Below are 13,942 nucleotides of genomic sequence, written 5' to 3'. Positions count from 1 at the left end.
GCGGTTTTCAGCTATATCGACTAAACGGTTAGAGATATTGTAAATGTTACAACAGAACACCCAAATAAGCACCATTCAATAGGATAAGGAAAGTCGTGTGATGTTCACACCAGATTTTTCTCTTTGTACTCATGTCCTCTTTCTTTATCTAGAAATATGTACATAGAAATAAAATAATAGAAAGTTGAACAAGTGGATTCGATCAGGGGTAATTGAATTTACTATCTCCATTCCCAATGACAATAAATAATACCTACAGGTAGGTAGGTACATTTACACATAATTATAGTATGCAGGGGACTAGGGGAGGATAATATATAGGGAAGGGAGAAGTGGAAGGTTTAAGGGGGACCTAATTTGATTAAGTTAGTATGTAAATTATCATTCCGATCAAAACAATCTCTTACATAATTATGTAGGTCAGTAGATAACTTATTTGAAGTTTTTTTTTACTTTCTTAATGATAAAAATATCTATTTTATTATGGAAATTCCATAATTCAATTATATAATTATGTACCCTATGATCTATTAATAACATGTCGATTTATCCTAAACAAAGTTGCTACTAAACTTGTAAAAATAAAATTGAAAAATAATATAGACTCGAGAAAGCTATAAAATTAATCCGATAAAACAAGCAGAAAATTCCGGGAAATTTAATCAAAACATTATGCGAAATAATAAAATCCAGAACAGAACTTTACAAAGTATTTATTGCTTACGATGGTCGCATGGAATCCTGGGATGAAGAATATTTATTTTATTTTTACACTTGAAAAAAAAAAAAAACATTTTTTTTTTTTTTGGTCTTTGAAGCAGCAGAAGGATGAAGATTTTTTTCAGGAGGTTTCATAGAGGTAACTGTAAAAACGGAGATGTCATTATCCTGAAATTGAAGAGAGAATATGAACAGGATAGAGCCTGATTCACACTATAGTGCCAGTCAAGGTCCAGTCACGGTCCGGTAACGGTCCGATCAAAAGATTGAGTATAGCTTGATTCACACTATAGTGCCAGTCAAGGTCCAGTCACGGTCCGGTAACGGTCCGATCAAAAGATTGAGTATAGCTTGATTCACACTATAGTGCCAGTCAAGGTCCAGTCACGGTCCGGTAACGGTCCGATCAAAAGATTGAGTATAGCTTGATTCACACTATAGTGCCAGTCAAGGTCCAGTCACGGTCCGGTATCGGTCCGATCAAATGATTGTTGAAGGCAAGTAAATGCGAGTGTACACACTAGACGTTCTAGTCAAGGTACGGTAACGGTCAGCTCACAGTCAAAATTTGGAACATTCTCGCGACGAATCTTTTTGATCGGACCGAAACTGGACCGTGACCGGAGCGAGACTGGCACTGTAGTGTGAATAGGCAGCGATCAAGCAACGATCAACATTCCTTCGTTCAGACCAACTAGAAATGAAAGAAAAATGACCGAAGCATGACCGAAGCATGAACGTTGCTTGAACGATAGTGTGAATACTCAATCTTTTGATCGGACCGTTACCGGACCGTGACTGGACCTTGAATGGCACTATAGTGTGAATCAGGCTTTACAAGATCAGACGGCTGGTGTTCTCGTGTTGACCCAGGACCTAATTGTGTCTCTTCCCGCCCACCCATACCGTAGTATGCCTCTTGAGAAATGTTTGCATGATTTACTTACTATGACCCTACAAGATGCCATTTTCTCCCCCAAAAAGAAGATAGTTTGATAAATAGGTAAGTACTTGGGTAGGTAGTTGACTAAAGACTTCATACTTAAGTAATTAGCTTTGATGAAGTTCAGCCTGGAACCTTCTGCTTTTCAGATACCTACACTTTAAATTTTCTCTTGGGTCAGGACTAGGCTAGGGTTGAGGGTTGGGGCTCCCATTGTCGACGCCTACTAAGCATAGGTACATAGGTAGGTGGTAGGTACCTACATAATGAAATTCGTAGCAGTTGTTTCATTGCTACGAAATAAAAACGGCGGTGAAACACTCATCTTTTAAAATTTACCTTTTTACCTAAAATCATTGGTTGATCAAGGAAAGATACGTAGGTAGCTACCTGAAACCAAAAATTAGACACGTGTCTCTTGTCCTCAGAGATGTGGTTTCATTTCATAATTTTTCCTTTCCAGGCTCAATTCGCCGGCTGCAGTATCAACCCAGCTCGTAGTTTCGGACCGGCTTTGGTGACTGGACATTGGGAGAACCATTGGGTAAGTTGGATACCCCTAGTTGGGTTACCTAGGATTTGAGATTCAAAATTGTACTAACTAGGCTGCGATAGAAATACTTACCATTAGGCTGTTATAGAATACTAATGGTATCTCTTATCCACAACCCACAATACCTACAAACAATACATAGGTTAGACCTAATTGCTTTTTCCTCACTTGTGGCGCTCTGCCTATAGCAAAGATATTCTGACCACATGCAGAAAACTATTAATCTCTCACAATACGAATTTTTCTCATGTGTGAAAAGCCAAACGACTTTAGAGCGTAGAATTTCACTTCCTTTCGACTAAACTAGGTATAAAAAACTCTCTAAACCTATCCATTCGCCTCTCGTATCCATTCTTCTTTCCCCCTTTTTGTTAAAGCTGTTAAAACCTTCACGTTTGCCACCTCTGAGACTTCTCTGACATGACCTACTTTTAGTTTCTTCATTTTTAAAATTGCCTCTATTTCGGATTTCGCCTTCGCATGCTCGTTTTACGGGTCACAGCATCCAACGTATAGCAGATAGCACAATTGGGATTTATATGCTACGTATCATAAAAAACCTCCCCGTACCTTTCTTTTCGAAAAGTAAAATGTGTACATTAATACCTCCTTGGAGAATTTCGCACTCTTTCTGTTTATCATAAAATGGAAATAATACATGAGTGGCCCACTCGAATAGCTATAACTTTTCCCCCGATATGTTTTCACTTCTTCATTCTAGATAGGAATATTTTGATCTACACCTTTTCGTTTTCCAAATGGAGCTCATATATTAGAGCACCTTAAATATGTTTTTTGATACACCTCATGTGTTTTCGAGACTTGTATGTAGTACGTTGTTGGGTATGTAAATCATTTGGAAAGGTGTTTTTTTCATCGTGTTTTATGGCTGCTTTCATGATGCTTACGATATGAATTTATTGAAAATATATGCGCGTAAAAAAGGATACTACCGTACCTACCGTTATACCGCCCTACACACGGCTCAAGGCTGACACCTAGAGATGAGTGCAAGCTGTAGGTACGAGTAGCTTTATTGCTCTAGGTATGTGAGAGAGGTGGGATTGTGGGAAATGTCCGCTAAGATAATCAGAAAAAATTACCAACAGTTCTAGTATAAGTTCACTAAAGTCGACCGAATAGGGTGGACGAGTTTAAAACAAAATTGATCGTATTAACGAGATTAATCTATGTATGTTGTCGAGGAAGTATGGACGGTTCAGTCCATACTTCCTTGCACAAACAGATTTAACGAGATTAATCTATGTTGTCGAGGAAGTATAGACGGTTCAGTCCATACTTCCTCGCACAAACAGATTAATGTGTTGCCTGCGAGGGAGCTTTGCTCGGGATATTTGATGTGACGTCATCGTGTACGGGAGCGTATGCCGTGACGTCAGAGTTCAAGATTTACCGGTATTTTTTAAATCGATTTATCTCGGGATCTAGAAGTTGTAGAAAAATAAATTCCATTGTTCCTCGTTTTTCTCGATTTATCTCGGGATCTAGAAGTTGTAGAAAAATAAATTCCATTGTTCTTCGTTTTTTCTGCTCTTTGACTTCACCCTTGTAAGCGCAACTGTTCTATTTTTCGTTTCCTTCCAGGTCTATTGGGTGGCGCCACTATCGGGGGCGTTCGTCGGATCCTTCATCTATCGGGTTCTATTCTACGACAATCCGGACAAACATAATACTGTAACGTACGATACGAATGAATCGGTGAAACTTCAAACTGAATTGAAAAATCAACTCAGATAGTTATTATTTTTTCCCCAATATTTTTAATTAATATTTTGATGAATGGTGAATGCTCCGTCAATTCTGATTAAAAAAATAAAAATAAACAGAAATGAAGTCCCTAGATACATCTGTACATAATAGTCAATGGGCAATGTACCCAATTGTATTATTTTCTCATTTTAAAATAAGTACTCTGCTTTCTTGTTTCCATTTTGACCTGTAACATTCCGTTTTATGTTGATTCAACTGTTGGATAGGTATTGATCCAATAAAATTGTTGATTGTGGCAGACCAAGGTTCTTAATACGGATTCACAGTTGATGTACATGAAGGATTCGATCAGTTTGGTCCCCATTGGACCTTCGGGCCCGTTTTCTTATAGGTACAGTGGACGAGGCCTAAACCACTCGAGTGAAACATCAAACTCTGGATGAGCCTTAAACACGAACACATGGATGAAACAGTGAGCCTGTGCTGGATGAAATACTCAGGCTACTGTGGATTTCACCTGTTTTTTTTTCAGCTCCTATATAGAAGGCCTGTTAAGGTAACAACCTGTTAATTTACATTTGATTTGTATAGGCTTAACAGGGCTGTTAAGCTAACAGGCTGTTAGGAGCTAAAAAGATGGGTGGTGACTGCGGTGAAACCCACCCCTAAACAGTCACGTAATTGATCCATTCCTGTCATTTATTGTGAAATACCTATGTACAAAATAATTTAATTAATTTTAACTTTAATACCTACCTATACCTACAGGTAGGCAAGTCTAAGTAGGAAGTTTGGAAGTTAAGTCCCATTATGCCATCAGTTTGCCTATTGGTAATTTGGTACCTACAATGGGTAACTTATGACCATGACTGATGTTTTAGGTAGGTATCTACTTACGAAACCAGGTAGGTACCTACTCGTAGTTTGTACCTACACATACACAACACCAGGATACAAAGTAGCGATTTATCAGGCTACCTAATACCTACCTACCTACTTAGGTAGGTACCTAATAAAATAAACAAGGTTTTTACTTACCTAACTGACTAACAAAGCCATCTTCTAATTTCTTGTCTGATTTTCTTTTAGGTCGCATTGGGGCAGCAGGCAACATAAATTTCATTTAAATTTACATAACCACTCCCGTCCAGAACTACAGATACCAATCCCGCTCTGAACTGCAAACTGCAAGCAGGCATTGTTTTTTTTTTTGAGTGTTTCACCGCCGTTTTTATTTTGTAGCAATGAAACAACTGCTACCTACATTAGACGCATGTGGCCTGTGTGCCCTGTGTGGCCCAAAAGGCCAAAAAGAGTATTAATTGATAAAGCGGGCTTTTCAAAATATTGCCGCCAAAAAAATGTAAGGAGGGATAAAATTTCACCGGGGGATTTTTCAGGGGGATAAAATCCGTGGGAAATTTTTATCTCATCTCAGTTAAGACGCAATTTCCCCCATTTTAGTTTTTGCTCTAAATTTCAAATTTTGTGCAAGTGAATTTTCGTGAAATTTAATAAAAAATCTTGATAATTAATTAATTTTTATTAATACTCACCTTTATTGCATTTAATTAGTGTTATAATAAGTGTTTTAAGTGTTCATAAAGGTATACTCTTAATTTCACCGTAGGACAGTGTAGGACAATGTAATAAAAGGTGGAGAAAGTTCAGCTTAGGACTTGCTGCTCAGATCTCTTATCATAAATTCTTCCTATCAGGAGTCAGGATTAAAGGCTCAGGTTTCTCAGGTAGCTTTAAGAATAGGGAAGTTAAAAGGCTAAAAATAAACAGCATGACAAATTTGAGGAAATAGAGATATGGAATAGCCTTGGCAAACTGTATCATTGAATGTCCAGTAGGCTACCTAGACCTAGAGTACCTAGGACCATTTTTCAATAATGTCAGGATTACCCTGCACCCTGCAGTTTAGAGAGTTACCCATTCTTCAAGTTACTAGCAAAGTGTAGGATGCAGACCATTCTTCTTTCCTATACCCATTCAATTGACACAAGTTCTGAGTGTAAAGTTCTGAAAGAGGTATACTTAGCAAAAGTCCATAAAAAAAAGTTCTCCCGAAGTTTTTTTCTCTTATTATTTTCTATCCTCGTTGAATTTTTTATGGGGTGTTTTAGAGAGTTACCCATTCTTCAAGTTACTAGCAAAGTGTAGGATGCAGACCATTCTTCTTTCCTATACCCATTCAATTGACACAAGTCCTGAGTGTAAAGTTCTGAAAGAGGTATACTTAGCAAAAGTCCATAAAAAAAAAGTTCTCCCGAAGTTTTTTTCTCTTATTATTTTCTATCCTCGTTGAATTTTTTATGGGGTGCTCGGGTCAAGCTTGTAGTACTGTGTCATTTTAGCCTGCAAACTCTGCAAAGTTCTTGACACCAAGATGCTCTTAAAATAATGAAAAAACCCCTGTTTGGGTGACATCCTTCTGTTTCTTCTTATTGGAACTTCTTGGGACGCTGCTTCGAAGTTTCCTGAAGGAACCCTGGCTTTTGCATGTTTTTTGAATTGGGATTTTTTTCCCTCCGTGAATAAAACATCACAGTTTTTGTTTATTCAAGGACCTGACTCTACCATTGGTCACTTTTGTTTGCTACTTGGGAAATAATGAAAAAACCCCTGTTTGGGTGACATCCTTCTGTTTCTCCTTATTGGAACTTCTTGGGACGCTGCTTCGAAGTTTCCTGAAGTAACCCTGGCTTTTGCATGTTTTTTGAACTGGGATTTTTTTCCCTCCGTGAATAAAACATCACAGTTTTTGTTTATTCAAGGACCTGACTCTATCATTGGTCACTTTTGTTTGCTACTTGGATGGCATTTATTTTGTTTGACTAACATGGCATTTTGTTCGTCTGTTTTTAGTCGCTGTTTCCGGCACATTACCTGGGCGAAACGTTCTGTTGCACTCTGCCCAATCCTAACGTTGAGCTGTCGCAAGCGTTCTCAGCAGAGTTTTTGCTGACAGGTAAGGAATAGTCACGATGAGAGTAATAGGGGAAACACGTTCGATTTTTGCAACCCTAAATTTTCTCTTGGGTCAGGATCAGGACTAGGCTAGGGTTGAGGGTTGGGGCTCTCATTGTGGACGCCTACTAAGCATAGGTAGGTGGTAAGTACCTACATAATAAAATTTATTACTTTTCACACAAAGCAATGACAACATTGAGCAATGAACAGAGTAAAGGAAATGCATTATCTATTCTTGCACAAAAGTCAATGAAAAGAATGTGTTGGAAAATAATGAAAAAATAGTGGAGAATTGCAAGGAAATGAAATCTACATACATAGGTATCTTCCTCCCTTAACCCTCTATTTCTCTTGTTCTCTCTTTTTTGCTCTTTATTTTTTTTTCTCTCTCTCCCTCTTTTCCTTTCACCTTCTCTCTGTGTATTTACTTCTCCATCTGTCCCTCTCCCTCCCCCTTTTTCCCACCATCCTCTCTTTCTCCTCCCTCTCTCTCATTCTCCCTCCCCTTTTCCCTTTCTTATTCTTCCTTTAAAATCCTATTTCCCCTACCCAACATCACCCACACTTTGATGGTTATGTACATTAAATCTGACAGCAATATGAAGGCTATCTACCTACCAGCAAGGAATTCCATACAACCCCCTTCTCTCTTTTGGAGCCATAACAAAAGAGGGAGAAAATATGGAAAGGGAGAAATATGGAAGACTCAAGGAGACACGTCTGATAAATTAAAATACGGAAAATGTGATATTTTCCAATGACATTCTGTGACATTTACCAAACGAGGGGACTTTGACAAAGGCATTAGTTTTGAAAAGGGAAGAAATTTAAAACGATGAATGTAGAAAGCAGAATATTTAGACAGGAAATTCCGTTTTCCTAGTGTAATTTAGATTGTTCAAATTTGAGTACACAGGGCTTGTGGTTGTGTGGTGATGGGGAAAAGCTTTGATAGGTGTTTTATTACCCCCATCTTGTAGTTATTTTCTCATGTCTTTTGATATTGTCACCATTTAGTTGATTAAATTTGTGTTTTGAGCCTTAATCTAATTTACCAATCCCAATCAATCCCTTCTCTTCTTCTACCTTTTCTTCTCTTCTTCACATGATATGATTAGAAATTCTATTCCATTGAATTCTTTACTCTCTGTGTAAAGATGTTTCCTCTCTGTTTAGGCGAGGTTAATGCCGGAGGCGTTTTCTACCACCTAACCCTTAGAGCTCCATTATTATGTGGTCAAAATCTCAAATAAATGAGGATGTGGTCAAATAAAAGGATTATGTGGTCAAAATCTCAAATAAACAGTTGTGCTCCATTGAAGCACTTGTGTTTTGGAGGAAGGAAAAGCGAGGAAAATTTCTGTCACTTTCACCGAGCTCCCCTTTACATCCGCGTCGGAGGAAGCACCTTCGCCCGGGATGAAAAAAAGGAGTAAAATTGAGCGCTCACGCCGTGAACCGGGAATGGAAAGTAATGCATATAAATTGATTGATTTACTACTCTAATAAATACCGCGTCCCAAACAAAAGCTCTAATTCGGAAACTTTACCGGAGAAAAAAGTTGGAATAGAAGTATTGTTTATAGCGCAACTCTTTCTCTCTTCTCCCCCAACTTTTGTCTTTCCCTTGATGCTAACTTTGCTCACTCTTGTGGTTTGAGAGGGAGTTTCGTGGGGACGCGCGTTTCGAGTTTCAGATACTTTCAACTTTCTGCTTTCAGTAGTTTCAGTTTTGTTATCACTTATCAGTATATCAGTACTTTCAGCTTTCAGTGGTTCAGTCTTTGGTGAGTCATCGAGGTTAGCGGTTCGCGCGCGTTCTTTGTTTCGCAGTAAATTCCAGGAATTTTTAGTTTTGCGAATTTTCGTCGGTGTGAATGCCTGCCGTACCGGTTCTAAATTTTGTGAATATTTTTTAATTAATTTATTTTTAGAAAAAAAAAGTAAAAAGGCCAGCGGGAGAAGATTCTAAGTGATGGCTTTGAGTTTGAGTGTTTTCGAAGAATATTAAAATTATTTCGTGATTTACTGGTAATAATTTTCTAGTAATTTTGTAAAATATTAATATTTTGTCATTAAGTACCTATTATGTGAGATACTGAGATATTTTTTCCCTAATTTTACAAATTTTAAATCTATCTTAATACAATACTTCATATACATACCATACCTTGCGGTTTAATGTTTGCATGATTTACTTACTATGACCCTACAAGATGCCATTTTCTCCCCCAAAAAGAAGATAGTTTGATAAATAGGTAAGTACTTAGGTAGGTAGTTGACTAAAGACTTCATACTTAATTAGCTTTGATGAAGTTCAACCTGGAACCTCCTGCTTTTCAGATACCTACACTTTAAATTTTCTCTTGGGTCAGGATCAGGACTAGGCTAGGGTTGAGGGTTGGGGCTCTCATTGTGGACGCCTACTAAGCATAGGTAGGTGGTAAGTACCTACATAATAAAATTTTTTTTATTCAAATATCTTTCGTAATCAATCTATCTGTCAATCCAAGTCATTCTTTTAAATTTGATTACCTATTTAGTTAATTAGGTACTTAAATGTAATATAATCCAAAGAGGTAGCCTCTGATTTTTAAATCTCAAGGTTTTGTAATGCCAATTAAATCTGATGGAATAAAATGCAACAGATTTAAATAGTTTTACCATCTTCATTTTTATTCAAATATCTTTCGTAATCAATCTATCTGTCAATCCAAGTCATTCTTTTAAATTTGATTACCTATTTAGTTAATTAGGTACCTAAATGTAATATAATCCAAAGAGGTAGCCTCTGATTTTTAAATCTCAAGTTTTTGTAATGCCAATTAAATCTGATGGAATAAAATGCAACAGATTTAAATAGTTTTACCATCTTCGAGTTCTGTGTTTGGTGATTTGCAAGTGGTTCTGGAAGACCTCACACCGGATTTCTGCAACACAGGTAAAACATATCAAGTTTTTTCTTCGATAATTTTTTCTTCACATACGGTCTCGGCTTGGATTCATTTATGTTAATATCAAAGGTGAAACAATAATACTTTCTCTCAGACTAATCAAGAAGGTGAGAAGAAAGTTTTGTTTGCCAAAAATTGTTTTGTGTAGACTGTAGTAGGTCTTTGCACTATTTTACTATTTAGTGGTTTTCAGAAATGTACTCCTGTAGGGATCTTGAATGTGTTCGGAGCTATATTGAATTTACTGATTCTGAGGCAGCGCCAGCGGATTGAAGATATGTGGCAAGACAAGTGGTCAGACCAGAGTGGTCTTTTTGTGTATGACTACAGGCTGACCGGCTAACCCTAAACCTCAGACATGGCGGAATTCCTCTAAATCAGATTCCCCAGGATTCCAGAATCGGATATGCAGAGTTTTCCAGGATACTAATGTCTTTATTTAACAGTTTTATTCCCCCCACTACCCCCAAAGTAGTCCACACTCTCCATTATTTTTTTGTTGACACTTTAAAAACAAACACTAGATTCCTGGACTATTAATCTTCTTTATTTGTTCTCCTAAAGTTTGTATTTCCTAGAGAGAGACGCAAGAGGAAAACGTAAAAAATAAAATTAAAGCAAATTCCATCGTTTTTTCCTCCCTAAACTTTGTTTTCTTTTTGTGAATTCCTTCAACGACGCTGTCTATTTTCGACTTTCAAATTGCTTTTTTTTGTCATTAAAATTTCACTCTAACTTTTTTTTTTGGCTTTTACCATTTTGGGAATGTTTTCTTTTTTCTAGTACAAATTCGTCTTCATCTCATTGTCCAAATGTTGGGTCAAGGTCTTTTCAAAGGCTCGATTTTCAGGCCTTCAACAAGAATCTTCCATTGCATCCCTGGAAATGTGTTGATAATCTTTAAATTCTTGGCATAGGTACATCTTGCAATATCTTTCTTGCATCTGGACATCTCTTAGGTCGGACTAAAACTCCTTGTTTTAGTCCTAAGTGATTTTATCACTAGAAGCTCAGTTTTGTCTAGGTACTTGGATAATCTGTCTTCCATTATTTCTTCTCGTAACATGGTTTGTCCTTTCCTGCTTCAAAAGATATTCTTTGCATGCTTTTCAGTATCTTTTGGAACTGATCTTATGTCTTTGTGTTATCTCATGCATGCATATTGCTTGTTACAAGTCTATTGTTAGGTACTTTCTATTTATTTAGGATATCACATTGGCCATCAATTAAAATCTTACGCTTTTTGAATTTCCCTGCCCAATCTTGAACGGAAAAGCAAAGAGGAATGAGGAAAGGCAAAGAGGAATGAGGAAAAGCACGGTTCGATGAAGCTATTGAAGCGGGTTATCAGTGTGACGTCATTGTCTTTGAGGAATGTGCAAATGTATGAGGTGAAAATATTCTTCAGTTAAAACGTTACAACAAAATATCAAAATAATTATTTTTGTTTGCGTCTGAAATCCAGCCCTTTAAGTAGGTAACTGCTAAGATCTATAAAGGTGTGTGAACCGTCCACACTGCCTCGATAACATAGATTCACCTCGTCGATCGATGGCCGGTCGGCTTTGTTTGGACACACCTTAAGGTCATGTAAGTCATGTTACGCTTTTTAGCCTCGGGATTGGGATCTTACCAGATGATATGCCGGTTGATATCGTTTTGATGGATTTAGGACGCGGCGCGAGTATAGAGATTACTTTCTCATTCTTGATTACTGATTCTACTTCCGATGTTCTTGATCTGAGAGGATGATGTTTTGATATTAAATTTGATATTTTACATATCAGGACTGGATACAGGATTAATAAAAACTCACAAAAAGTGCATATGAGGTATGGATGAGGTAAAAAAGAAAAGAAAAAGTTCTTGTGTTGTCTCAGCACCTAAATAGGAAGTACCTAGGTATGTACATTATTCAAAGGTGGGTCTGGGAAGAGAATGAACTTTTCACTTCATTATCATCCTCTCAGTATAAATGAGGTAGGTAAGGTATAAGGTATATTCAATTCTATTCTATTCTACTCTACTCAGTCTACTCTACTCTACTCTACTCTACTCTATTCTATTCTATTCTATTCCCTTTGCCTCTATCACGTATTCTAAAGTTTTAGGACAATGACCATTCGTCTGAGTGTCTGAGCTAAAGACTGCACAGAGCACTGCCACTTTTTTCCCTTCTCCAGAAAAAGAAACTTGATAATTAATTTTAAGAAATCCGTTTTTCTTTCCCTCCTGCCCTCATCCGAGCTATCTCTCCCTCTACCCTTTCGTCGGAGCGTAGAGGTATGTTTTTCTCTTCCTATATTATCTCAGGTCGCCAGGATTAGACGTTTCCAAAACTGTCCTGTGGGAAATAAAGACTGCACAGAGCTCTGCCACTTTTTTCCCTCCTCTAGCAAAAGAAACTTGATAATTAATTTTAAGAAATCCGTTTTTCTTTCCATCCTGCCCTCATCCGAGCTATCTCCCCTTCTCTACCCTTTCGTCGGAGCGTAGAGGTATGTTTTTCTCTTCCTTGCCCTTTTTTTCATGTTTCTCTTTGCTGGACTTTTTGATAAAGAGGGCTTCTTTTTTTTCGTGTCAATTCTCTCCTCCAGTAATCCCTCTCTTATCCCTTTTTCTTTAGACTAGAAACTTGTAAGAGAACTGGGGTGTAACATCTTTATCCTATTCATTAAGTAAGGTGTCAGGATTTTCTCAAGGGAAAGCCGTCACGAACAAGGGTTTACTCGAAATATCCTTTGATATCTTAGCCTTTCTTTGTGTGGCTTGCGGTTTTTAGACTTTTTGTTAAACTTATAGCTTTGTAATCCGCTGATGAAGTGCCCTATCCGAATGGATTTGTAGATGTAGACCGATATTGACATTGACCGATATTGACGATATTGACAGGTGTGACATTTGAATCTTTCTCTACCAATAATAGAATCTCTCCCATCGGCCGGCCGGTGCGGCGGCCCATGGAATTTGCTGGACTTAATTCTGTACATCTTTTTTTTTTCTCGCTGTACTATTATTCTAGCTTGTTAGTCTATTAATTTTATTTATGCCCTTACTTTACTACTATAGAATTTTAAACCAAAATCAACACACTAAGCCACCAGTGCCACCACACCTAAGACTTCTGACTTGTGTTGCTATTTTCCTGTGGTCAAGCAAACAGTTGTTTTGTGGTCGAAACGGAGCTTCTGAAACTAACAACTCTTGCTTGGTAAATTCTGTGTGGCGGTTTCTAAGTAGACTCTAACGTTCAAGAGTCAGTTGTAGAGGTTTCACGTTACTGTGTAACTGCTGAGGTCTTTAGTGATGGAGGTCAGTTAGTTGAGAAGGTCAGTGTGGTTCTGTGGTGTGTGTGTGCTGTGTGTGTGTGCTGTGTGTGTAAGTGTACTCACTGTGGTTCACCATCAGACTACTGGAAAACCGGGTGTAACCCAGAGTTCCGAATGGTCTTTGAGGTTTTCCCCGGTCATATTCTGTGGTAAAAGGAGATCAAAGTTTATACAAACATGCAAGATATAATAAATTATGAGGATGTATTGTAGGTAAATATGTACACATGAGATACAACCATGACCAAGTATTGTAGGTGTGTCCATCTGTCCATAATGGATTATCTATTACTTTGTTTTGTGATTTGTGATACACCCATAACTTCATCCTTGACACGGTCTCTTTGTCTTTTTATCTCAAAAGATTTGAATCCTCCTTTTCGAAGTTCGAAACAAGACATTGGGTAGAGTTTGATGGACCTAATGGAAAAAAACCGGGTGTAAACCAGAGGTCCGAATGGTCTTTGAGGTTTTCCCCGGTCACATTCTGTGGTAAAAGGAGATCAAAGTTTATACATGCGAGATATAATAAATTATGAGGATGTATTGTAGGTAAATATGTACACATGAGATACGATACAACCATGACCAAGTATTGTAGGTGTGTCCATCTGTCCATAATGTATTATCTATTACTTAGTTCTGTGATTTGTGATACACCCATAACTTCATCCTTGACACGGTCTCTTTGTCTTCTTATCTCAAAAGATTTGAATCCTCCTTTTCGAAGTTT

General features: G+C 37.6%; 1 protein-coding gene across 1 annotated transcript in view; it reads left to right on the top strand.

Moving 5' to 3' along the window:
* The window catches only part of LOC103518181 (aquaporin-4-like), an 8,860-nt gene extending 3,859 nt beyond the window's left edge, over positions 1–5,001 (top strand). The window contains exons 3-5 of the mRNA XM_017447727.2: positions 2,094–2,207; positions 3,822–3,951; positions 4,345–5,001. Of these exons, the coding sequence (XP_017303216.2) occupies positions 2,094–2,207; positions 3,822–3,951; positions 4,345–4,358 (258 nt within the window). The 3' untranslated portion in view covers positions 4,359–5,001. The remainder of the gene's footprint in view (positions 1–2,093; positions 2,208–3,821; positions 3,952–4,344) is intronic.
* Positions 5,002–13,942: the final 8,941 nt, after the last annotated feature.

Source organism: Diaphorina citri, unplaced genomic scaffold, assembly GCF_000475195.1.
Source record: "Diaphorina citri unplaced genomic scaffold, Diaci psyllid genome assembly version 1.1 scaffold2108, whole genome shotgun sequence".
Taxonomy (NCBI): domain Eukaryota; kingdom Metazoa; phylum Arthropoda; class Insecta; order Hemiptera; family Psyllidae; genus Diaphorina; species Diaphorina citri.
The sequence above is the reverse complement of the archived record's forward strand: the minus strand, read 5'-3'. Positions and strand labels throughout refer to the sequence as shown.